The sequence below is a fragment of the Hypanus sabinus genome, chromosome 25, assembly GCF_030144855.1.
Source record: "Hypanus sabinus isolate sHypSab1 chromosome 25, sHypSab1.hap1, whole genome shotgun sequence".
NCBI classification, from domain to species: domain Eukaryota; kingdom Metazoa; phylum Chordata; class Chondrichthyes; order Myliobatiformes; family Dasyatidae; genus Hypanus; species Hypanus sabinus.
This window is the reverse complement of record NC_082730.1, coordinates 52,338,944-52,366,851: the sequence shown is the minus strand read 5'-3', so window position 1 is coordinate 52,366,851 and position 27,908 is coordinate 52,338,944. Positions and strand designations below refer to the sequence as shown.

Below are 27,908 nucleotides of genomic sequence, written 5' to 3'. Positions count from 1 at the left end.
ACTCCTTGAACTCTACTGAATAACGTGCCACACGAGGCCCTGTCAAAAGCCTTGCTGAACCCCAAGTACACCACATCGATTGCCTCACTTTCATCAGTTTCATTACTAACCTCCTCAAAACACTCAGTCAGATTTGTGAAACATAATTTCCTGTCCACAAATCATATTGACTCCCCATAATCATTTCCTGCCCTTCCAAATGATTATAAATCCTATCCCTACAGTAGTTTCTTGTTGTTTCCTTATTACTGATGAAAAGGTCACCAGCCTGTAGTGTTCTAGCTTAACATTACCACCATTTCTGAATGTGAGAACAACACTGACAAACACATTAATAAATCATTAATACTGCATATCGTCAATGCTGTGGGACGTAGAAGAGATATGTTAAAACAAATCATGAATTCATGTCAATTACTTTGCCTGCATTTGTTTTCAGAGCTAAAGTAATCATGCAATTACTGCATGATTCATTCCACACACCGAGATCAAGACAAGGGAGAAATGAGTATGATGTGGGCTTCTTTTCCTTTGACTTTTTTAATCAGATTTGTGTTAAAACGAGTTAGGGACCTATTTTAAAATGCCAGCTCTTTGCTAATCGCACTATTCACTTCAGAACACTGTTCACCAAACAGCTAACAGAGGTTCTTCCTGGTACCTTCTCTTCAAGAGCAGCCATTCGTTCCTTTAGATGAAGCTGAAGTCTTTCATTTGACTCTGACAACAGTCGATCCACAGTGTCTGACAAACGTTTGTTATGCTCTTCATTCATCTTTTCTCGTTGTCGAGCCTGCAGTCATAAAGGGGTTGTCATTAGTTAAATTCCCTTGGATGCATACCTATTTTGGCTTAAAGCAGCTGCTCAGATCTTGCCCCAGAATAATCTAAAATATATACTTTAGTGACACAACATGAGATGAGGTGACCTTGAAAGTGAGGTTGTGGGAAGAGTTCAGTGATGAGTCAAGTGCTGTTGAGTGAAGTTGTCTTTGAGTGATGGTTGAGGTGTAATAACTGTTCCTGAACCTGATGGTGAGAGGCCTGAGACTCTTGTACTTTATTCCTGATGGTGGCAGTGAGAAGAGAGCAAGACTAGGGTGGTGGGGGTTCCTGAAAAGTTGATGCTGCTTTTCTGTGATAACATGCTGTGTAGATGTGCTCAATGGCAGGAGGGCTTTACCCGTGAAGGACTGAGCCGTATCTACTACTTTATGTAGGATTTTCTGTTCAAGTGTATTGGTCCAATTACATAATCACCTTGCTTATATATTCATAATATGTATTGTTGCAATCATAAAGCTCTAAATTTACATTCACCTTTAGCTCTAGATAATTACCACTTACTTGCCATACATATTTGCATTATTTGTTCTGCTTACCTTTATACCTCAATCCTACAATTCTTTTATAATGTAATCTCTTCTATTAAGATGGATTAGTTATAAACCTTTGTCCCTTTGTTCTTTTCCTTGGCTGGCATTTTTAAGTTTCACAGTATGAAAACAGTTTGAGTATATCCAAAATCCATAAGACCATAAGATATAGGAACAGAAGTAGGCCATTCAGCTCATTGAGTCTGCCATTCAATCATGGGCTGATCCCATTCTTCCAATCATCCCCACTCCACTGCTTTCACCTCATATCCTTTGATGCCCTTGTTAATCAAGAACCTATCTATTTCTGCCTTAAATACACCCAATGACTTGGCCTCCACAGCTGCTTGTGGCAACAAATTCCACAGATTTACCACCCTCTGACTAAAGTAGTTTCTCCACATTTCAGTTCTAAAAAGAAGTCCTTCAATCCTGAAGTCGTGCCCTCTTGTCCGAGAATCCCCTACCATGGGAAATAACTTTGCCCTATCTAGTCTGTTCAGGCCTTTTAACATTGGAATGTTTCTATGAGATCCCCCTCATTCTCCTGAACTCCAGAAAATACAGCCCAAGAGCTGCCAGATGTTCCTCATACTGAAACCCTTTCTTTCCTGGAATCTTTCTCATGAATCCTCTCTGAACCCTCTCCAATGTCAGCATATCTTTTCTAAAATAAGGAGCACAAAACTGCATACAATACTCCAAGTGTGATCTCACAAGTGCCTTATAGAGCCTCAACATCACATCCCTGCTCTTATATTCCATACCTCTAAAAATAAATGCCAACAATTGCATTCACCTTCTTCACAACCAGCCCAACCTGGAGGTTAACCTTCAGGGTACCTTGCACAAGAAATCCCAAGTCTCTTTGCATCTCTGCCTTTTGAATTCTCTCCCCATCTAAATAACAGTGTGTCCATTTATTTCTTCCAACAAAGTGCATGACCATACACTTTCCAACATTGTATTTCACTTGCCACTTCTTTGCCCATTCCCCTAAACTATCTAAGTCTCTCTGGAGGCTCTTTGTTTCCTCAACACTACCAGCAAATCTAGCCAGAAACCATTAGTACCATAGTTCAAATCATTGACATACATCGTAAATCCAGATATGATAAGTTGATACCGCTGGATCAATATTGAGGTATCAAAATGTTTAAGAGTCTATGCAACATGGTAAACAACCATCAGTTCAATAAACCAGTCTTCATTGCTCTGATTTTAATTTTTATTTTGAATTGGGACATGATTATAATTATTCACTTTTGTAAATTGATGTAACCAATGTGTTGTTTTTATGAAGCCGAGCATTATTGTTCATTTTTGATGCCCGCTGAGAATGGCTCATTGCCTTTATCTGTTTGGTCACACAATTCTGAGCAAGTAAAGCCAGAAACAGTGTAAAAGTAAACATCATAGAAGCTGAAAGTTTGAAACAAAAGCTAAAAAGATAAGGGAATACTCAGGTAGCAACCATTGAGAGAGGCTATACTACTTTAAGTAGAATTAATCCTTACACCTTTATATCCAGTGCCTCAACCCCATCATACACCCTCTATGAATTTTCACCACGAAATTTGTTTCAGTTCAAGGAAGTCCCATCCTCTGCTTCAGCATTTTGTATTTTATCATTGAAAATCTGTCATCCAACCTTTACTCTTGTACAACATTTTTCAAAATTATATCTTTGGGTTACATATTTTCTTGTCTCAAAAAAAATCCAAAAATAATATGGAATGTAAATTTAAACACCTTATGGGTTGAACATTTAATATACCAACATATGTGCATTGAACTATCCTTCTGAAATTTGGTTACAGACAAGTCACTAACTAAGTTTTTAGTATGTATAACAGAGGACAAACTTTGGTGTCTTCCCAAATTTGTTCATTTTCTTTTTAGCTTCCCACCCCTATCTTATGTCCTAATGTCTTCCAACAAGATTTGAGACTTTTAAAATATGAACTATGTTAACTATAAATTAATCTGGTTGAATACATACTGGTTGGAAATAAATCCTATCTAATGAACTGTATAACAACATAATTAGCTGCTGATTCGATATGGGATCTGCTCAGGGTTCCAGTTTACTGAACAGCAAATTTCTTGTCACTGTTACTTATTCTGTTGTTCAGTTTTTGTAAGCTGTCATTAATATGATTCTTCAGGAGTCTGTGAGTTACAAATCTACTCATTACCTTCATACCTATTTCTTCCTTGCAAAACCATTTTCTCAACATGCAAGTTCAATAAACCAATTGGTTCACTTGTGACAAACTTGTGCCAAATACACAGGCTGTGTTGACATATGAGCAGTTTTATGAACCTCAGAAAGATATGTTTGTATATCATATGATACCCTTGAAGGAAGACATCTGTATTACTTTTAATGAATAAATATATTTTCTTTTCAGTTTTTCAATCATCTAAGGCAAGGGTTCACAACTCTTTTTCCTGCCCTGCAGCAATACCATTAAGCAAGGGGTCTGTGGACCCAAGGTTGGGAACTCCTGGTCAAAGTTGATTGAATTGTGAAAAGCTGATTTAAGCATGAGACCAAGTGATAACCACATAAAAGGATCATATTTAAATACAGATTCCTATAAGTTATTTTCATTTAAACAAGGGGCCCAGTTTTCTCTCATTAACAATATATAACCTACCCGTCCAAGTTCTTGATTTTTTTCTTCTAGCTGGCTCTCCAGTTGTCTTAAACGTTCTTCTATGTTCCCATGCCTTTCTTCTGCCTAACAGAAAAAGAGGCAACATTTATCCTGCATTCACAAGACTGTTTTGTCTAGTCAGAATTGCATGAGGCAGAGTTTGCAGAGATTGGAGGTATTTTGTGCCTTTTACTGTTCCTGTGTTCATGACACCATTGTTGAATTAACACCAAGCACCGAACAGAAATACACAAATATGATTTTCCACGGAACTGATCCTCAAAATCAGTGTTTCTACTTCATTTCAGAGTACTTACATAACTTCTCTGAGATAAATATTGTCACTTCAAGCTGAGTGGTAATAGAACAAGCTGAAACCGGAAAAACATTTGTACGCTTTCAATACTTTTCAATTGAATATTTGTTTAACTCAAACATGAGGCAAAATTATTGGTGGAAAGAAAAAAAAAATCCATTCTTAGCTTCCCATCCTATTTCTGCACATTTTAAAAGTTACTTGTGCATCAGATTACCTCATCTTTAGCTCCGTTTGCTAGCTTCACATTATTCACCTGCTATGGAACGGCTCCAAGAATGCTACAGCTATAAATCAGTGCAGTAAATCTGATTTACTACACAACAGAATATGGAAAGGAGGCTGTCTTATTGTAAGTAGATGTTGTGCAAAGTGTTGTGGGACTCCAGAAATCTATTCTCCCTGTTTTATAATATTAACTCTTTATTGTAAGGGTAAGTTAGCAATTGATTATCACCTAAAACAACATTCTTTGCAAATCTGACATAGAGAAGAGCAAGATTTCAATTATTACAATTTGGACTGCCATTTTTAGAACCAGCTTATCTAAACTTCTAATACTAAATCAAAATTACATATTCAAACCAAAAACCAGACAGGTGTCAACGTTTGGGGTGGTTCTCCACAATGTCTGGTGTTTATCAACTTATACAATTCCACCAAATCCAAACAAAGTCAAAAGTAGAAATGTACATGAATACTACATTCACCTGCAGTTTGAGAGGAAGAAGCTAAAATCAGATATATCAGTATTCAAGTTGAGTACAAAGGCATGAGGGAGGGGTTGACCAAAATTGATTGGATGGGGACAGAGGTAGAGATAGCCAGAAGACACATGATCAGTTCATCCAAAAAGAAGCATTCTAACAGCAGGATGAGGCAACCGTGACTAACAAGGGAATTCAAAGACAGTAAAAAAGCAAAAGAGAGAGTATACAGTACAGCACATAAGGATGTTAAACAAGGTAAGAGCCCAAGGTATTACAGAAAGATACTAGCATGAGCCAAAGATTAGCCAATGTGCAGGAGCAAAATGGGAGTTTTCTAGCTGGATGCCGGTGAGTAATGGTGTTCGACAGGGGTCGGTACTGGATCTTCTATAGCTCATGCTATATGTTATAGGTGGAGGGGCAGGTAGTGTTGAGGATGCAGGCAGTCTGCAGAAGGATTGGACAGATTAGGAGAATAGGCAAAGAAATAGCAAATGGAATAGTGTTGGGATGTTTATGGTCATGCATGTTGGTAGAAGGAATAAAGGCCTAGATTATTTACTAAATGGGGACTAGATTCAGAAATTGGAGGTGCAAAGGGATTTAGGAGTCCTAGTGCAGGATGAGCTAAAGGACAAAATGCAAGTTGAGTGTATTGTAAAGAAGGCAAGTGCAATGTTAGCATTCATTTCAAGAGGATAAGAATATAAAAACAAGGATGTAATACTGGCTTTATAAGACATTGGTCAGACCATCATTGGAGTATTGTGAGCAGTTTTTGACCCATATCTAAGAAAGGATAAACTGGCATTGGAGATAATCCAGAGGAGATTTATGTAAGTAATCCGGGAGTGAAAGAATGAACATATATGGAGTGTTTGATGAGTGTTCAAGTACTCTGGGCCTGTACTCATTGAAGTATAGAAGATTAAAGGAAAATCTCATTGAAACCTACTGAATAAAGAAAGGTCTAGATAGAGTAGACATGGAGTGAATGTTTCCAACAGTGGGAAAGTGTAGGACCAGAGGGTACAGCCTCACAACAGAAGGCCGTCCCGTTAAAATTTGTTCTGTATTTCATTTAACTACATAATTTGTAACTCAGTTTGTCTCTTTTATACCATTTTAACTATTTCCATGAAACTTTGGCTAATTGTGACAGCCACTTAATTGGGCCAAAATGTACTGATCCTGAAGTGTTCCAGTTAACCGGAATCCAGTTTAAGGTTCAAAATCTGATTTTCATAACATAAATGTTTTGGATTTTTGGACTAACTTCTTTTGAAATACAATTAACAGAGATCTTCAAAAAACTTCCAACTTTGTGTTGCAGGTAAGTTGAGAATCCAAGGTATCAGGGGATTTAATTTTTCATGCAGTAGGATATTATTAAAATATGGGCATCACTAGCTAGCTCAGAATTCATGCCCCAGTCTTAACTGCCCTTAAAAAAATAAGTGCTAGTTTTATAAAACTTGCAGCCTATATTTGTTCTCATAAACTGTCAAGATTGTACTGCAGGAATGATAAAGAAACTGTAAATACTCAGTGGCCACTTTATTAGATACCCCTTGGATACCAGTGTGATCTTCTTCTGCTGCAGCAGCCCATCCAGTTCAAGACTCAACGTGTTGTGCTTTCAGAGGTGCTCTTCTGCACACCACTATTGCAACATATGGTTACTGTTGCCTCTGTCATCTATCATTAACATGGCACACTTGCCCACACAACTGCCCCTCAATGGATGTATTTTGTTTCTTTGCACCATTCTCTGTAAACTCCAGAGGGTGCTGTTTGTGAAAATCCCAGGAGATACTCAAACACTCCGTCTAGCACAACAATCATTCCACAGTCAAAATCACTAATCTCACATTTCTTCCCCACTCTGATGTTGGGTCTGAACAACAACTGAACCTTTTGACCATGTCTGCATGCTTTTATGCATTGAGTTGCTGCCACATGATTGGCTGAATAGATATTTGCATTAACGAGGCTTATAGGTATAAGTGTACCTGATAAAGTGGTCTCTGAGTGTTGGTTCAAGCCAAAATGGGGTGTACATGGAGAGGGTGTTGCAAGTCCCAGCATTCCCATATAGTTGTTGACATGTGTGGTGAACTACAGATACCTGTCTGGACATGCCCCCCCCCTCCCCCCGCTGACTGCTCCTGTGGCTCCTCCCACAGACCCCCGGTATGAAGGCGATTGGAGGCACTGCTCCTTCCTCAGTCTCCAGGATGTTGTGTGATGGACTCTTGCTGCTGACAGTGCTTTCTTCCAGCTAATAAAAGCCTATCTCTTGCCTCACACCTCCGAGAGTTATTGATGGTGCATCAACATGTCTTTCTGATAGTGGGTATTGTGAGCCTGAGAAAACTTTACAAATCACTAGAGTTTCAATTCATACAACTTGTCAGATTGCAACCATCATTTCCTGCCTTACAGAGGATCACAGTAATGTGACCTGCCTTTGTGTAATACTTGATTAAATGCAAGAAAAAAAGGCACTAGAACTGGCTTTTCCCATCTCTTTTGATTATGTACTTCAAGCTGCTTTCTCTTCCACATGTGTCTTAGAATTCAAATGAAAATTCAGAAATCGTATTAAACACATCAAATTTAAAGGAAGACAGGAAAGGTAGAACATATGTGAAATACAAGTAGAAATAGAGAGAGGATATAAACAAATAAAAATTAGAGAGAATGGAGGAAATGAAAACATTTAACTTTCAGGATAAGGTCACTGTTGTTTTATTCAGCAGTTTTGGGTGAATTTTGCAAAATGTCAATGATCAGCTGGTAAAGCTGCTCGAGACTGGGGTTGAATCCTGACCTCGGGTACTGTCTGTGTGGATTTTACATGTTCTCTTGGTGACAGTGTGAACTTTGCTGGCTGCCTCAATTTCCTCCCATATCCCAAAGATGGGTGGGAAGGTAGGTTACTGACCACTATAAGTCACCCTTACTTTGTCTTGGGGAGTTTATGGAAATATGGGGAGAACAAAACAATTAAAGGGATTATGTATGATAATCAGCTTAGATTCACTGGGCATGTTTCCACACTGTATTTCTCTAGGACTCTATTATTTACTACTCATCATCAGCTTTTTGTGACCCTCACAAAGAACTGACCAACCTTCTGGGTGACAGATGTTTCTCTAATGTGCATTCCATACCAGTACCTCACATTTCAAACTTCACTTTCATAACATTCCCATTCAGGAAAATTCAGTAATCTATCATTTGAGATAAAATCAATTGCAAAACAGATGCAAATTTTCAGACAATCAAGGAAGATACACATCCTCAGAAAACTTGAGCCATTATATTTAGGAACAGAACTCTTGCCTTAATGATAAGAGTTGGAGATGAAATAAACTCAGCACATAAACCACACCACTAAAATCTATTTTGCAGATCCCGGTGGTATTTGCATCATGATGTGTGGAAGTTAAGAGATGAGAACCACTACATCCATGTTATAGAATCATAGAAAACATACAGCACAATACAGGCCCTTCGGCCCACAAGCTGTGCCGAACATGTCCCTACCTTAGAACTACCTAGGCTTTATCCATAGCCCTCTATTTTTCTAAGCTCCATGTACCCATCCAGGTGTCTCTTAAAAGGCCCCATCATATCCGCTTCCACCACCATTGCCAGCAGCCCATTCCACACTCTCACCACTCTCTGAGTAAAATCCTTACCCCTGACATCTCCTCTGTACCTACTTCCAAGCACCTTAAAACTGTGCCCTCTCATGCTAGCCATTTCAGCCCTGGGGAAAAGCCACTAATTATCTACATGATCAATGCTTCTCATTATCTTATATACCTCTATCAAGTCACCTCTCATCCTCCATTGCTCCAAGGAGAAAAGGCTGAGTTCACGCAACCTGTTTTCATAAGGCATGCTCCCCAGTTCAGGCAACATCTTTGTAAATCTCCTCTGGACCTTTTCTATGGTTTCCACATCCTTCCTATAGTGAGGCAACCAGAATTGAGCACAGTACTCCAAGTGGGGTCTGACCAGGGTCCTATATAGCTGCAACATCACCTCTCAACTCTTAAACTCAATCCCACGATCGATGAAGGCCAATGCACCATATGCTTTCTTAACCACAGAGTCAACCTGTGTAGCAGCTTTGAGTGACCTATGGATTCGGACCTCAAGATCCCTCTGACCCTCCACACTGCCTTACCATTAATGCTATATTCTGTCATTATATTTGACCTACCAAAATTAACCACTTCACACTTATCTGGGTTGAACTCCATCTGCCACTTCTCAGCCCAGTTTTACATCCTATCTCTTTATAAAATCAAATGAATAAGTCTAAGAGGAAATGGCAGATTTATTTCTAAAATGATCAACCAATTATTTTTCAGAAACAAAAGACTTTTTGCTAAAGTGCACTGTAAGAACATTTTCCAAAAAATAGTAGCTTAATATTTCATTTGACAAAATCAGATCTTGAGTCAGAATTGCTAGTTAAATCAACTTACGTTGCAAAATAGCACTGAAAAGCTCTAATGTAAATAAAAATGTGCTGTAAGGTGCCATTGTAAAAACTATTAGATGCCGTATCTTCAGTTATGCAGGAATATTGACTATTTGTCTTAAACAGGTGGTTTAAAGCTCATCCTAACAATGCTTTTAAAAACTTGAGTAAAAGAATGTTGAAGGAGTCACAAATCATTAGTTAAGCTTTACGAGGAGTTTGCTTTGAGGTTGCTGGTGAACATTGTCCCTTGGTATTTAATGTAAAATCCAGGCCCATGCCTTAACAGCCTCAGCTCTGCATCCACTCTGTATGTCTATTCTGTAACATGAATTTCACTAAATATTTGCAATACAGATCCAAAAATAACAAACAAAACTTCAAAAACCTTTTTTAAGGAATGCAAAATTTATCAAAGTGCTGACTGGATATATTTAGTTGTTTCCCTTCCATTTTGAAGGCCAGTGAGAGGACTCACCTTTGTCAGTGCTGCCACCCGTTGAGCAAGTTCAGCCTCGACCTCAGGCAAGGTCTCAGCCTTCCTCATCGTCTGTTGTAGCTTTTGCTCAGCCAGCTCCAGCAGTTCCTGGAAATGCCGATTCTTCTCTTCACTCTTCATAAAAGAAAAGAGTCACATTCAGTACTACAGTCATATTCTTTTGGCTGAATGACACTCTACACATCACATATCTTTCTGCAGCACTGGAGATCTAAAAAAATCCTATGTCACATTCCACACACAATCAAAATGAGCTGTGAAACAATTAATCATTTGTATGAATCCATTCTGATTTAACTACCCCATACTATTAAAAAAATTTACATTACCATATTGAAAAAATTATACATGGAACTAATTTACTTCCAAGTCCCACAACTCCTACAACACTAAAACAGGATTGCTGCTCACTAAGTCCGCACCAATCCTCAAGTATCTATTTAGGCTACTTACACTTAGTCAATCCTAGTTAGACCAATTCTTTTTTTATTCCCATGTTCCCAAATATTTATATAAAATTCCCATACTCACCTACAGTACACACAAGGAAAAACTCAAATTAGCCAATGATCATACCAACCTACACATCTTGGGGATATGGGAGATAGTTCATGCAGCCATAAAGAAAATACGTAAATTCTATACAGACAACGTCAAAGGACAGAATTCAACCCAGGCCAGTGGAGCTTTAAAGCAGCAGCTCTACTACTAAATTCCTTTATTTATCATCTTTCTTTTCTTCTGTAGGTTTTGTGTGTGTGTGTGTGTGTGTGTGTGTGTGTGTGTGTGTGTGTGTGTGTGTGTGTGTGTGTGTGTGTGTGTGTGTGTGTGTGTGTGTGTGTGTGTGTGTGTGTGTGTGTAAGTAAAAAAAAAATCCGGTGCTTGTCAATATCATTTTTTAATCATCTGCATTGACCTGTTAGCATCTTGGCTGAGTGACTCCAGTATTTCTTTTGGAAGTACCTTCCATCACCTTTGTTCCAAAATCAGATTGATCCCTTGATCCTTGGCACAAAAAGGTAAGCTCACAACATGGGGACTGTTAAACCAGCCTTGTCTACCCCTTCCATTCATATCCCGCCACTGTTCTTAACATTTCCAGTAGTGGACAAAATTGAGACTTTGTGTAATGAGCCCTGAGGGAAACAGTGGGTTAGTGGTTTCACTGTGCTCATCATTAGCACCCAGGCCTAGTCAGTACTGAAATAGAAAACCATTTGGGAACACCAGCTGCAAATCAGCTTTCTGCCTAAGGAAACAAATGACTCAGCCAGCAAACAGTATCTACATCAACACTGCCTAAGCTTAAATAACAAACAGCCTATGTATTATAAACAGCATTTGAGAAAAGAACACTCAGCAAAAAGGAAGGAAAGATTGGGATATTCATATATTATTAGCATCTATCAATGGGCTTTTAGCACTTCATCACCATTAATAAAAAATATTCATTTTAGTTAATTAATATATTTACTATTCATTGAGAAACAAGCATTAACTGCGACTCGACTCAGTTTTGCTCTGTTCTACATTCTGTCTCCTAAATGGCAGTAAACAATGCTGATCAAGCCATGAGCTGCGAAGCAAAGCATAACACATCATTTTCAACCAACATTAGTATTTAGAGAAAAATTGTCCAAATGACTTAATAATGCAGGCCTATTCTGTCATATGCCCATAATGTAATTATCATCTAATGTTATAACATCTAGTGTTTGTACATAGTTACTAATTGCTCTCTAAATTCAGGATAACTAAAACTACATGAACCCTCCATGTATCAAACAGTTTCTGATTGTATCTGGAGTTCTAGAAAATTGAAAGCAGACTGGGAATAGAAGGTTGTCTTCTTTTCTGAAGATACAAGATAGTGGGAGTCTCAACAAAACCAGGCACAGTGCCAGTGTTTCATTTTCAGATAAGTAAGATGAGAGGGCTTCCTCATCTCCCAAGGTTGTTGTTACGACACCACTTCACCAGCTGATCTATGTCACTCCTCTACAGCTCCTTGTCACCATCTGAAATTCTGCCAAAAATAGTTGTGTCGTTCACATATTTATAAATGGTGTTTGAGCTGTTCCTAGCCACACAAGCGTGAGTGTAAAGTGAGTAGAGCAATGGGCTAAGTACAGTTCCTTGAGGTGCAACAGTGTTGACCATCAGTGAATTATTTCCAACCTACACTGACTGTGGTCTCCAGGTGAGGAAGCTAAAGATCCAGTTGCAGAGGGAGCAGCATAGGCCCAGGTTTAGGAGCCTGTGATTATGAAGGTGTTAAATGCTGAGTTGTAATCATTAACCAGCAGCCTGACGTAGGCTGAGTGGAGAGCCAGTGAGATTGCATCCGCTACAGACCTATAGGCAAATTGCAGTGGGACCAGGCCCTTGCTTCAGCAGGAGTTGATTCTGGCCAAAGCAACCTCTCAGTGCACTTCATCACAGTAGATGCAAGTGCAATGGGGTGATAATCATTGAGACAACTCATCCTGCTCTTTTTGGGCACTGGTATGATTGCTGCCCTTTTGAAGCAGATGGGAACCTCTGACTGTAGAGGTGAGAGAGATGTCCTTGAACACTCCCACCAGTTGGTTGTCACAGATATTCATTGCCCTGTCAAGATTGACACCTTGTGAGGGTTCACCTTCGTGAAAGATGTTCCGACGTTTGCCTCCAAGACAGAGATCACAGGGTCACCAGATACTGCAGGGATTCACACAGGCATAGTATTATTCTCCCTTTCAAAGCGGGCATAAGTAAAATGTATTGAGCTCATCTGGGAGTGAAACATCACAGCCATTCATGTTAGCTTTCACCGTGTTGAAAGTAATGGCCTGCCAGAGCTGACGTGCATCCGATTCCACCTCTAACTTCAAATGGAATTGTTTTTCACTCTTAAAATAGCCTTCCACAGGTCATACCTGGACTTCTTGTATAGTTCTGGATCACCAGTCTTGAATGCCAAGGACAGCTACTGGAACTTAGTAATAACCAAGCAAAGTCATCTATCAATGTACCTCCTTAAAAAACATCAAATAAAATGGACAATGATTCAGAAAATATTGTTGTCATTGTTTTAAAAACCAACTGCAGAATATGGTAATTGAATGACTTTGAGTGCATTAAAGACGCATCATAGCTGAATTCTGTGCAACTGACAATGTTTCCAAGCTGGCTGCTCTATTCATTATACAAATTTAAGCAGAACAGCTCTGATATGCAGGGTTTTTAATTTTAAATTGAAAGGGCTGCTGACGAGTCAGCCGAGTGTCACAGAAACTGAGGCCAGTAGGTCGCTGTGGCAGGTTCACACAATGAATTTCTTTGCACACAACTGCCACCTATCAGGAAACAGACATGTGTTTTCTCTCTGGGGATAGAAATAATCTAGCCAAAATTGTGCACAGTCTTTGATGAGGACAGTCATCCAACCACTTGTTCAATATTTATCAGGATGTGGGTAAACAAGCAAGGTTGGCATTTATTGCTCTTAAAAAGGTGCCAGTGAACCATCTTCTTGGACTGGTGAAGGTAATTTTGTAATGAAAGAATAGTGGCATTTTTCCAAGTTAGGAAATTTGTACAGCTTAGACATGGGCCTGTGGTTGATGCTTTCACTGTCCCCCCGCTGGCCTTGCACTACCTGGTGACAGAGGTTGCAGGTTTGAGCGGTCATGTCCTAATAATCTACATGAGCAATTGTAGTGTATCTTCTAATGTGGAGGGAATGAATACTTACAGCACATCCAAGATGAGAAGGGAGAGATTTAAAAGAGACTGAGAGGCAACTTCTTTATATAGAGGTAGTGAGTACCTAGAAATTATCTGCCAGAAGATGTGGTTGAGGTGGGTACAACTGTAACATCAAAGAGGGATTTAGAAAGGTACAGAAAGGGGAGGGGAGGGGATTGGAGGTTTATGGGCCAAGCATGGGCAACTGGGACTGGCAAGGAGGAGGCTGTGGTTTGCTGGACTAGCTGGGCCACAGAGCCTGCTTCCATTCTGTATTACACTATCAGTCTAATCCACAATCAAGATCCCCCATCATCTAGGCCATGCCCACTTCTCGCTGCTGCCATCAGGAAGGAGGTACAGGAGCCTCAGGTCCCACACCACCAGGTTTAGGAACAGTTATTATCCTTCATCCATCAGGCTTCTGAACCAGCACGGATAACTTCACTCACCTGAACTCTGAACTAATTCCACAACCTGTGGACTCACTTTCATGGACTCTACAACTCATAACCTCAGTATTCTATATTTATTTGTTTTTGCATTTACACAGATCTTCTTCAATTGCACATTAGTTATTTGCAAGTCTTTGTGTGTAGTTTGTCACTGAGTCTGTTGATTCACTTCCTTGTTCTACTATGAATGCCTGAAAGAAAGTGAATCCTAGACATACACTTACTTTGATAGCAAATTTACTTGAATTTTGAAATCAGGCAAGATGCTTTGACCTGGATAGCTTAAGGCCTCTTGAGTGTTAGAACATAAGACAGTACAGCAAGGGAGCAGGCCCTTTTGCCCACAATTAGATCTTCACTGAATGGAGATGGGGAATGCCTGCTGCAGTGAAAGAAACAGCACAGAGCATAGAAAAGGGAGAAGGAAGTAAACAAAAAGACTGGTCTGGATATTTACTCATTGAGATCACAGCAGCATTTACCAATCCATTTCAATCTATAAAACTATCTGGAAATTGCTTTAGTATCTATTAAAGTCAAATTCAAGTTTGTTGTCAGATGTACAAGAACCCATATATCAGCAAGCTAAGTAAATACTCATCTGCATTAACATATTTATCAACTACAAACAGGTTACCTGGCGATGCAAAGATTCTTTATTAGCGAGTTCACTTTCAAGTTTGTCGTTAAGATCATGAACTGATGTGGACTCTCTTTGTGCAGCAAGGTAACGTTTTTCAAGTGTTGTAATCCTCTCCTCCATGTCTTCCTTCTGTGCCATTGCCTAAAGACAACAAAATGAGAGCTGAATGGAAAAGTGAAATGGAGAGTTAAACCGTAAGTCAGTCTTTGCTTGGTTGGTGACAGTCTGAGGAAAAGAGTTGTCATTTCAAGCCTCTTGATAATTAAAGCTGGAACTTCAGCAGATCATAAAAGGGAGTTGAACGACCTGAACTGTTCCTCGGCCGTGTACTTTGATTAAGAGAATTTTCAAAGCACCTTTTAAAGATGCCTACATGATCAGCACTGAGAGGAATAAAAGAGGTAGTGGATGCAGTAATTGGTCATCTTCTAAAATATCTATAGATTATGAAATGATTGCCGTAGATTGGAAATGTCAAATGTAAACTCATTGTTTAAAAAAAGCAAGGAGAGGGAAAACAGATCATTACAAACCAATTACCCCAATTATCAGTAACAGGAAAAATACAAGTAAATTATAAAAAAAATGTGATAGCAAGACTCATAGAAAATATTACTGGGATTGGGCAAAGCCAAAATGGATCTATGAAATGGAAGTATGGTCAGTGAACTTGCCTAAAGTTTTTTTAAGGCTACAACTTATTTAGTAAATAAAATAGAACCAATGGATATAATTCAAACACGAGGAAATCTGCAGATGCTGGAAATTCAAGCAACACACACAAAATGCTGGTGGAACACATTAGGCCAGGCACCATCTATAAGGAGAAGCACTGTTGACGTTTCGGGACGAGACCCTTCGTCAGGACACTTCATGTGTTCAATGGATATAATTGTTTAGATTTTCAGGAGGCCTTTAATAATGTTTGATATAGATGATTATTATGCAGACTAAAGGGCATGGGACAGGGTGAGAGGGGGTAACATACTGGCACCGGTTGAAAATTAGCTGAGAGGCAGGAGACAGAGAGTAGAAATAACTGCAACTTTCTTATAGTGGCTAGTGTGACATGTGGTATACTACAGGGATCAGTGCATGGGCCCCAGCTATTCACAGCCTATATCAAGCAACCAAACACAGCATTTTTAAATTTGTCAATGGCAGGGAAGTGGGTAGGGTTGTGAGGAGGATGCAAAGGGGCTTCAAAGCAATTTAGACAAGCTGAGTGAGTAGATAAAGTTGAGTGTGCTGGGCACTTTGGTAGGAGAAATAGAAAAGCAGGGTATTATTTAAATGGTGATATAGACAGAGAAATGTTAATACATAAAAGGACCCAAATGTCCTTGCACGCCAGTCACTGAAGAAAACATACATGTGTAGCAATCAGTTAAAAAGACAATGGTACATTGGTCTTTATAGGTGAAAGGTCGTCAATACAGGAGCAAAGATGTCCCAGTACAATTATACAATTAGGAGTGTCACATACAATTTTATCTGCATGACCTGACATGAAGCTTGATCCACTGACTCCTAGGGTGACAAGGCTGTTGTAGAAGGAGAGATCTTTACAAGAATTTAGAGCACAAGTAGGGGTCTCATTGAAAAGCACAAAATTCTAACACTCGTACTGATAAAAGACAAGGAGGATGTTTCCCTTGGCTTGTGGGCCAAGAACTAGAGTCAAAATCTCAAGATGCAAGTTAATGACTGAGATGAAGAGAAATGTTTTCACTCCGAGGGTGGTGAACCTTAATGTGGTATGGTGGTCAATTTGTCGGGTATATTTGAAGAGGACAAGAATTGATTTCCAGATACAAAGAGCATCAGTGGGTCATGGGGAGAGGGGGATATATTGAGATAGATTAGCAGTGATTGCACTGAATGGTGGAGCAGGCATGAAGGACCAGATGTCCTGGTCCTACTTGTGTTTTTCTTTGATTCTATGTCTTTTCGAGTGATTTTGCTAAGTGCTCGTCCACATCAACAACTCTGAATGCACATTAGATAAATAGCATCTCAAAGACTATGAAGTTGGTGGAAATTTCCAATATCAGTCCACTTAGTCAGAGAAGAACTCTGTCATTATCAAATATACTCCCCAAAAGCACTGACTTGTTCAATTGATATCTGATGTCATTTAAAGATTGATACATGTAGTTTTCATTTTGTGGACAGCCTCAAAACTTAAGATAACTTTTCAAGCACAAAACACTAATTCTTCTTCTTTTCCCCACTCTGAACACTTACCTCTTCTCACCTGCCTATCAACTCCCCCTGGTGTCCCTCTTCCAAAACTGAATGGCTTGTCATACGCATAGTGTTTGATCGCTCTGGGTCTGTATTCACTGGAATTCAGAAGAATGAGGAGTGACCTCGTGTAAATCTATCAAATGGTGAAAGGCCTTGACAGAGTGGATGTGGAGAGGATGTTTTCTGTGGTGAGAGAGTCTAAGACCAGAGGACACAGCCTCAGAATAAAGGGCCATCCTTTTAGAACAGAGATGCGATGGAATTTCTTTAGCCAGAGAGTAGTGAATCTGTGGAATTCTTTGCCATAGGCAGCTATGGAGGCCAAGCCTTTATATATATATTTAAGGCAGAGGTTGATAGATTCTTGATTGGTCAGGTCATGAAGGGATATGGGGAGAAGACAGGAGATTGGGGCTGAGAGGAAAATTGGATCAGCCATAATGAAACAGTGGAGCAGACGCAATGGGCCATATGGCTTAATTCTGCTCCTATATCTTTTGGTCTTATGGCCTCTCCTATCAGATTCCTTCCTCTCCAGCCCTTTACCTTTCCTACCCACCTGGCTTCACCAATCACCTTCTAGCCAACCTCCTTCCCCACCCTCCATCTTTTTATTCTGGCATCTTCCCCCTTCCTTTCCAGTCATGAAGAAGAGTCTTAACCAGAAATGTTAATTGTTTATTCGTCTGTATAGATGCTGCCTGCTGAGTTCCTCCAGCGTTTTGTGTGTGTTGCTTTGGATTTCCAGCACCTGCTGAATTTCTCATGTTTACACATCCAGTGAACTTAATTCAATTCAACCTAAAAATCAGTTTCTTTCCACTTCTTGGTAAAGGGAGCTTTCAATGGCTAGTATCACCAGTACTGTTAGCTTTAGCCCTGGTACTTGAATGATGGACACTTGCATGGCAAGTTCCTGTTTTGATTACACTAACACTAAGTATGAAATATGAGCTGAAAATCCAAGAATCGTATAATTCACATGTTACTCTGAAGACAGGCATTCTTCTGATAGAAATCCAAGAATGCAAGTAGATTTGAAAAGATTTTTTTGTTGCTGAAACTGAATATTTACAAAAAAGCAACGGCATTTCTACTTAAAAAATTGCAAACTATTGAACAACTTGCATAGATTTCAGATAAAAATATATATTTTTGTATAATTCAGAGGTAAAGAAAAAATGATGGAATGACAGTTGATTAAAATGATTTCAATGTGGTCACATCTCACCTCCCTAATGTCTCTCTGGTACTTATTGTTCATCTCCTCAGATCTGATCAGATCCTTCCTGGCTGTATCCAGTTCTTCCTCTAGTTCTGCCACACGTGCTGATAATGAGGACAGGCGGTCTTTCATCTGTGACATTTCAAAGTTCTGTTTCTCGAGCAAATCCTGCATCTCCACAACCTGACTAACCTCATCATTGGGATCAATGGAACCATTTGAAAGCCTCTGCAAGGATAATGGCACAACAACATATATAAAAAGCATCATGTTCTACAAGTACTCATCATTGGGATCTGTCATCATTGTAAGTTCTTTGACCATTAAAGTGAAATGTAAACTACTAAAATAGCTTCATTTTAGAAAGGGCTTACAGCAATCTACTCAGGCATATTTAACTGGTCCTTATTGAGATGGGTTCTAATATAAGTGTGGATTCAAATTGATCTGTGCAGCTGAATGCAAATTATTGTCATAAAAGGGCAAATAAGTTGTGACAATGACATCATATAAATGTCCCAGATAATTCTGCACGAATTAAGCACCTCAAATGGAAGAACTGATGGGGTAATTAATAGACTACATGTTACTACAGTGCATAAGAAGTCCATATCATTTATTCAAAAGCATATGTACAAATACAATTTGCAATGATGACCTGTTCTCCACTGTAACAGAACACAGTTAGTCAAGTTGTAAGAAATTAATACAGAGAAACAGGGATATTTGTGGAAGTACTTTTCAATAAATATAAATGTAAAATGTCTCAATAAGATTCACAGTAAATGTCTCTGGATACCGTGTGAAATTGTTATAATTTGAGGCAATTTTCAATCCATCTACTGCACATGGCTGGTGATAGATAAAGTTACTGCAGCATTTGTACCTGTCATGCAAAAGGCCAACAAAGCAATTCTATTCCTGTTGCCCATTAGGGAGATTTTTTGTCAGTATAAATAAAATCTCCATTGTCATTGAAATATAAGATGTCTTAGATTCCTGGCAAAGGCAACAGCAGTTGCTTTTAACAGTGATCTGGTCTAAACTTTCTGACTGGCAAAGGTACTATATAGACCAGGGATGGCCAACCTGTGGTGCAGGTGCCAAAAGCGGTGCACTGGATGATTAGAAGTGGTGCATTGCACCCTAGTGATAATAATAAAAAAGTCAGCCTACTCATGCAAAAAGTATTAACCAAAAACCGATTTGTAGGAAAGAAATCTATAAAAGGAATGTCGGCGTGTTGCAGGTTTTTGCCGGTCAGTTTACAATTGACACTCGTGCGCTAAGGAGTTGTGCTTTGTTCATCCTTTGTGAACATTTGTAGTTTTGTACTTTTTCGAAAATTAAGCCTTGTTTTTACATTCAGTTACCCATCACAGTGCAAAAGAAAATGAGCAAAAGAAAAGCAGAAAGTGATAGTAAGCGTGAATTCAATGAACTGTGGGAAGATGAGTTTTTATTTATAGCGGGTCCATCAAGAAAACCGTTGTGCATTGTTTGTGAAAACACTTTCTCACATAATAGAAGAAATTATCTTAATAGACACTATATAACACAACATCAGAATGAAATAGAAGGAATACTGAAGCTAGTGCTTGGGTCTGAATTACGGAAAGAATAGGTGATTAAGAAAAAAGAAGAAATCAAAGGAAGATGAAATATATTTGTTAAAATTCTCATTAAGGTAAGTAATGTTTATCTTGTTTTTATATTAAATCAATATATCATATAAAATGCTAACTATGTCTATATTAACATATTTTTACAAGAATTGAATGGGGGTACAAGAGTTGTATGGCGCATCTGAACTCGTGCGTGAAAAAATTGACACTTGGAATGTAAAAGGTTGGCTACCCCTGATATAGACTATCAGAGCCAGTAATGTAAACAGAAATTTCCCTGTTCTATATTATAATGAGAACAGATTCAGGTTTGTAATAAGTTATTATTAAACCCCTTCAAGTTAATGGCATTATTACTCCAGATGTTGTTCAGAATTGGGTTGTTCTCAGGTCCAATCTCTTGGCTGCCTACTGGGAATTTCACAATAATATTTCTCAGCAATCTCTCAATGTAGCTGCAGTTGAGAAATTATTAACAATAGGCATTCCATAAGTGGTTATAAAATGTTGCTAATTGGTTAACTCTGAATAAGAACCAAAGATCTCAGTGTAGAGGAATTGAGGAAAATTGTTAAAGAGGAATTCAGTTTTGGTTTCAAATACCTGAGAAGTTACTCTTGAAACCTTCAAGGATCTAAACCTACTAATGGAAAAAGGATGAACTTAAATGGGAGTGAGCAAGAAATAATACAATGCAATAGGTGCAATTTTAGAAGAAAATGTGTATTTTCTTAATTAATATTAGTGTAAACTTATACTTACACCAGGATTGCTTACTAACCTTCAAGCATTTATAAAATTCAGTAGATAAAGATATACAAGTATAAAATTAAATAATAACCAATTTGCCACCCCCATACACCTCATGTAGACACATGAGAAGGAACTAATGAAGATACTTTGCATTAATGTCAAAATTACACCATGAGTAATTTGTCTTTTCCAAATATAATTTGATCTAATATATGAAAGGCAGATGTAGATCAATAATGTTCTAAAAAAGAAATAAAATTAGGGGAAGGTGCTAATTAGAGTCAAATTCTAAGAAAGAAATTTTAAATCAGACTGTTTACAACCACTAATAGTTCAAACAACAGGGTATTTGTAACTCTTGGGGCTATACAATTAGTATATAAATAGATAATTTCAGATTTCCAGCATCCAAAGTATCTTGCTTCAATACATAAATAGATCTCTGAATGACAAAAGGTGAACATGATGCATGCAATAGTTTTGTATAGAACTGTTGTTAAGATTAAGATTAAAAATACACTAATCTAGCTTTTTGTTGGTAAATTACTGTGAAGACGTTTTTGGATGTCTCTTTCCACATTCTGTAAAAATCTGTTTTTGCCAGCTAATTTGCATGAATTTTCCATTTATAGTGAAATCAACATGAAGTATGTAAAAATAGAATCAACATTGCTTTCCCTAGCACCTCTTTGCATTTTTATCACTTCAGTTAAAATAAAAATGAACCAAAATGAACATACTCAAAAGATGCTAATTCTATTAAGCAGAAATGATAAGATGGAAATACAATAATATTTATGTATTTCTATAGTAGATTATTTCCTATTAGTAGATATGCAAAGGATTGTTATTGAAGTAAATATTTCTAAAGAGTGGTCACTTAGGATGGGAAAGATGGCAGACATTTAGTAAGCTGGATGGAGATGAATATGGAGTATTAATGAAGTATGGGGTAGCATGGTGGTTAGCACGACACTTTATACAGTATCAAAGTTCAATTCCTGCTGCTGTCTGGAGTTCGTACAATCTCCCAGTGACTGTGCTGGTTTCCTCCGTGTATTCTGGACTTTGGGAGGTTGGTAGGTTAAATGGTCATTGTAAATTGTCTCATGATTAAACGAGGGTTAATCCGGGGGTTGCTAGGCAATGTGGCTCAAAGTGCAAGGAGGGCCTAATCCGCTCTGTATCACAATAAATAAAAAAAAACAAACAGTCAATCAATCAATCAGCCTCTGGCAGCTTGAGCACAGGGAGGAACTATGACCAAAAGTCTTGATCTCCTGAGAATTAAATCATGGCATCACTTGCACCAGCTGATGAGGATGGAGACAAGGGCTGGTTTGCTGTCCTATACATACAGCTACACCGCCAACAAATTCTGATTTTAAAATCTGAAATGGGGTTTGAATTCAAAGCTATGCGCTGAAAACTGGAGGCAACAGTATATTGTCTGTGTTTCCCTAAAATTTCATTGACTGAACCCATCTATAAATGGTATTGTCAAAACTCATGCAGATGGTGTTAATACTGAAAAAAGACCATTTTAAGAAATGGGCTATAGCTTATTTTACATCAAGGCTGAAAATATTGGTAGCGGCGATCTTCATTTAGTGATACCCCTAATCGCTGCTGTTCACTGAATTAGTTGGGCACAGCAAGCTGGGTTGAACAGCCCATTCCTATCCTTCACTGTATAATGTTCCATTTCAACAAAATCTCTCAAATCAGGCACAAGATTTTCTCACTGGTATAGTATGTTTCATCAGAACATTGATCAAATTCCAACGTGAAAACTAGGCAAACCTTTTACATAAAGCAGGGCTGAATTTGGTATATTTGGTATTCGAAAATATTTTACCTAGGTGTCTTTATGATGGCAGCAAAAGGGAGACATACACTTCATCCTTTAAACTGTATCTAAGTTTCTCTTCAGAAGTTCAGTATTAACTGAACTAGGCTAGTTTCCCAAAACGCATTTACCCTTGGCTCTCCAGCTATTTATCATTTGGCCCTATGGGACAGATGGTACTGTTCCTGTGGAGCCTGCACTTTCTCTCTGTGACCATGTAGGTTTTAGACGAACAGGAATGAACATATTCAAGATATCTTGATGCTGGAATCTGGAGTAAAAAATAAAGTGTCTGAGGAACTCAGCATGTTGAGTAGCATCTGTGGAGACAGGTAATTGTCAATCAGAGATGTCATATTGACAGAGCAGATGGATGGGCCAAATGGCCTACTCCTCTTTCTAAATTTGAGGTTCTATGCAGACAGACTTGCTGCAATTGGATTTCAAAGTACAATTGGTTGGGAAAGATCTTGCTGGTCAGCTCCCCACATCTAGAATCACAATCATGGATTCTCAATGCCTTTGCCTACCCAGTCAATCTCATGACCAAATCAACCCAGGCTTCAATCTCAATTTTTTTATAGGCATCCGTTTGCACCTTGGAAAGTTTCCAGGGCGCAGGCCTGGGCAAGGTTGTATGGGAGACCGGCAGTTGCCCAAGCTGCAGGCCTTCCCCTCTCCACGCCACCGATGTTGTCCAAGGGAAGGGCATTAGGACCCATGCAGCTTGGCACCGGTGACGTCGCAGAGCAATGAGTGGTTAAGTGCCTTGCTGAAGGACACAACACACTGCCTTAGCTGAGGCTTGAACAATGCTTTAACCACTTGGCCACACACCACACTTCAATCTCAATTGCTTCTGCTAATAGTGTGGAAGTCTCAGCCACAAAATTTGATAGTTGGCAAAATGACCCTAAAATAGATAATTAATTTAAAAAGTCTTCTCTCCTCCATTGACAGACAGCGTGGAATAAGACCCTCCAGCCATTCGAGCCACACCACCCAATTTAATCCTATCCTAATCACAGGACAATTTACAATGACCAAGTAACCTACCAACTGGTACGACTTTGGACTGTGGGAGGAGACCAGAGACCAGGAGGGAAGTCTCACAGTCACAGGGAGAATGAACAAGCTTCTTACAGGCAGCGGTGGGAACTGTACCTGGATCGCCTGTACTGTAAGCGTAGTACTAACCACTACGCTACCATGCTGCCTCTATCCCAAGTGCAGTTTAATAAACCTCATCTCAATATACAGGGGCCTTAGGTGCTGCACCATTTAGAAATGGCACAGATCCAAACATTGCTTTCAATGCATAACTTCAAATATGTCAGTATGCCAAAACTTGCAGGCATCAACTGCTGATTTAATTGCTAAATACTTGTAAAAGTTATGAGAGGTGACCTAAAGTGAGGTTGAGTCAAGGGTGGAAGCATGCGGGTGTGAGGCAAAGTCAGGGTGGGGTCGAGGCATACTCAAGGCAATGCTGGGGTGAGCAGAGCAGAGCAAATTCGGAGTGGAGGAGGTGCAGACTCAAGGCCCATCCACCTAAACTGGAGTGCGAGGTTCGATCTATCCAGATGCCAGGCCGATTTAGAAAGGTCGAGTACAGATCAAAACATGGTGGCGGGGTCCAGGCCCAGTATGCATCGATGTGACAGGGCCCAGGATCTAGTGCAAGGACAACCTGATGTTTGACAATTTAAACACTGGACCAGGTGGACTGAAAAGGCAGACTGTGAGGGTTAGGCCGGTTCTCACTGGTCTACAACATTTACTCAGCTGAACTGAGGCCGAGTCTGTGGCCTGCTCTAGTTGCTCCAGGCTCTCTGTCTGAGGGCTCTGTGACTTTTATGTGGCTCTGCGTTGAACCGAGGCTAAGGCTGTGGCCTGCTCCGGGCTCCACGTCTGAGGACTCAGACAGTTACTCGGCTCTACTCTGAACTGACACTGAGTCTGTGGCCTGCTCCGGGCTCCACGTCTGAGAGCTCAGACAGTTACTCGGCTCTACTCTGAACTGACACTGAGTCTGTGGCCTGCTCCGTGCTCCACGTCTGAGGGCTCAGACATTTACTCGGCTCTACTCTGAATTGACACTGAGTCTGTGGCCTGCTCCGGGCTCCACGTCTGAGGGATCAGACATTTACTGGGCTCTACTCTGAACTGACACTGAGTCTGTGGCCTGCTCCGTGCTCCACGTCTGAGGGCTCAGACAGTTACTCGGCTCTACTCTGAACTACACTGAGTCTGTGGCCTGCTCCGGGCTCCACGTCTGAGGGCTCAGACATTTACTGGGCTCTACTCTGAACTGACACTGAGTCTGTGGCCTGCTCCGTGCTCCACGTCTGAGGGCTCAGACAGTTACTCGGCTCTACTCTGAACTGACACTGAGTCTGTGGCCTGCTCCGGGCTCCACGTCTGAGGGCTCAGACAGTTACTCGGCTCTACTCTGAACTGACACAGAGTCTGTGGCCTGCTCCGTGCTCCACGTCTGAGGGCTCAGACATTTACTGGGATCTACTCTGAACTGACACTGAGGCTGTGGCCTGCTCCGGGCTCCACGTCTGAGGGCTCAGACAGTTACTCGGCTCTACTCTGAACTGACACTGAGTCTGTGGCCTGCTCCGTGCTCCACGTCTGAGGGCTCAGACATTTACTGGGCTCTACTCTGAACTGACACTGAGGCTGTGGCCTGCTCCGTGCTCCACGTCTGAGGGCTCAGACATTTACTCGGCTCTACTCTGAACTGACACTGAGTCTGTGGCCTGCTCCGGGCTCCACGTCTGAGAGCTCAGACATTTACTCGGCTCTACTCTGAACTGACACTGAGTCTGTGGCCTGCTCCGGGCTCCACGTCTGAGAGCTCAGACATTTACTGGGCTCTACTCTGAACTGACACTGAGTCTGTGGCCTGCTCCGGGCTCCACGTCTGAGAGCTCAGACATTTACTCGGCTCTACTCTGAACTGACACTGAGGCTGTGGCCTGCTCCGGGCTCCACGTCTGAGGGCTCAGACAGTTACTCGGCTCTACTCTGAACTGACACTGTGTCTGTGGCCTGCTCCGTGCTCCACATCTGAGGACTCAGACATTTACTCGGCTCTACTCTGAACTGACACTGAGTCTGTGGCCTGCTCCGTGCTCCACGTCTGAGGGCTCAGACAGTTACTCGGCTCTACTCTGAACTGACACTGAGGCTGTGGCCTGCTCCGTGCTCCATGTCTGAGGGCTCAGACATTTACTCGGCTCTACTCTGAACTGACACTGAGTCTGTGGCCTGCTCCGTGCTCCACGTCTGAGGGCTCAGACAGTTACTCGGCTCTACTCTGAACTGACACTGAGTCTGTGGCCTGCTCCGTGCTCCACGTCTGAGAGCTCAGACAGTTACTGGGCTCTACTCTGAACTACACTGAGTCTGTGGCCTGCTCCGTGCTCCACGTCTGAGGGCTCAGACATTTACTGGGCTCTACTCTGAACTGACACTGAGGCTGTGGCCTGCTCCGGGCTCCACGTCTGAGAGCTCAGACAGTTACTCGGCTCTACTCTGAACTGACACTGAGTCTGTGGCCTGCTCCGTGCTCCACGTCTGAGGACTCAGACATTTACTCGGCTCTACTCTGAACTGACACTGAGTCTGTGGCCTGCTCCGTGCTCCACGTCTGAGGGCTCAGACATTTACTCGGCTCTACTCTGAACTGACACTGAGTCTGTGGCCTGCTCCGTGCTCCACGTCTGAGGGCTCAGACATTTACTCGGCTCTACTCTGAACTGACACTGAGGCTGTGGCCTGCTCCGTGCTCCACGTCTGAGGGCTCAGACAGTTACTCGGCTCTACTCTGAACTGACACTGAGGCTGTGGCCTGCTCCGTGCTCCACGTCTGAGGGCTCAGACATTTACTCGGCTCTACTCTGAACTGACACTGAGTCTGTGGCCTGCTCCGTGCTCCACGTCTGAGGGCTCAGACATTTACTGGGCTCTACTCTGAACTGACACTGAGTCTGTGGCCTGCTCCGGGCTCCACGTCTGAGGGCTCAGACATTTACTGGGCTCTACTCTGAACTGACACTGAGGCTGTGGCCTGCTCCGTGCTCCACGTCTGAGGGCTCAGACAGTTACTCGGCTCTACTCTGAACTGACACTGAGTCTGTGGCCTGCTCCGGGCTCCACGTCTGAGGACTCAGACATTTACTCGGCTCTACTCTGAACTGACACTGAGTCTGTGGCCTGCTCCGGGCTCCACGTCTGAGGGCTCAGACAGTTACTCGGCTCTACTCTGAACTACACTGAGTCTGTGGCCTGCTCCGGGCTCCACGTCTGAGGGCTCAGACATTTACTCGGCTCTACTCTGAACTACACTGAGTCTGTGGCCTGCTCCGGGCTCCACGTCTGAGGGCTCAGACAGTTACTCGGCTTTACTCTGAACTGACACTGAGGCTGTGGCCTGCTCCGGGCTCCACGTCTGAGCGCTCAGACATTTACTCGGCTCTACTCTGAACTGACACTGAGGCTGTGGCCTGCTCCGTGCTCCACGTCTGAGGGCTCAGACAGTTACTCGGCTCTACTCTGAACTACACTGAGATTGTGGCCTGCTCCGGGCTCCACGTCTGAGGGCTCAGACATTTACTCGGCTCTACTCTGAACTGACACTGTGTCTGTGGCCTGCTCCGTGCTCCATGTCTGAGGGCTCAGACAGTTACTCGGCTCTACTCTGAACTACACTGAGTCTGTGGCCTGCTCCGTGCTCCACGTCTGAGGGCTCAGACAGTTACTCGGCTCTACTCTGAACTGACACTGAGTCTGTGGCCTGCTCCGTGCTCCACGTCTGAGGGCTCAGACATTTACTCGGCTCTACTCTGAACTGACACTGAGTCTGTGGCCTGCTCCGTGCTCCACGTCTGAGGGATCAGACATTTACTCGGCTCTACTCTGAACTGACACTGAGGCTGTGGCCTGCTCCGTGCTCCACGTCTGTGGGCTCAGACAGTTACTCGGCTCTACTCTGAACTGACACTGAGGCTGTGGCCTGCTCCGTGCTCCACGTCTGAGGGATCAGACATTTACTCGGCTCTACTCTGAACTGACACTGAGTCTGTGGCCTGCTCCGTGCTCCACGTCTGAGGGATCAGACATTTACTCGGCTCTACTCTGAACTGACACTGAGGCTGTGGCCTGCTCCGGGCTCCACGTCTGAGGGCTCAGACAGTTACTGGGCTCTACTCTGAACTGACACTGTGTCTGTGGCCTGCTCCGTGCTCCACGTCTGAGGGCTCAGACATTTACTCGGCTCTACTCTGAACTGACACTGAGTCTG

At 41.3% G+C, this 27,908-nt stretch overlaps 1 protein-coding gene across 1 annotated transcript in view; it reads right to left on the bottom strand.

Moving 5' to 3' along the window:
• Positions 1–27,908, bottom strand: part of ppfia4 (PTPRF interacting protein alpha 4) — a 219,228-nt gene that overhangs the window by 83,660 nt on the left and 107,660 nt on the right. Inside the window, exons 6-10 of the mRNA XM_059950617.1 lie at positions 18,374–18,595; positions 14,887–15,033; positions 10,045–10,179; positions 4,040–4,123; positions 662–793 (exon numbers count right to left, since the gene is read on the bottom strand). Coding sequence (XP_059806600.1) covers positions 662–793; positions 4,040–4,123; positions 10,045–10,179; positions 14,887–15,033; positions 18,374–18,595 — 720 coding nt within the window. The remainder of the gene's footprint in view (positions 1–661; positions 794–4,039; positions 4,124–10,044; positions 10,180–14,886; positions 15,034–18,373; positions 18,596–27,908) is intronic.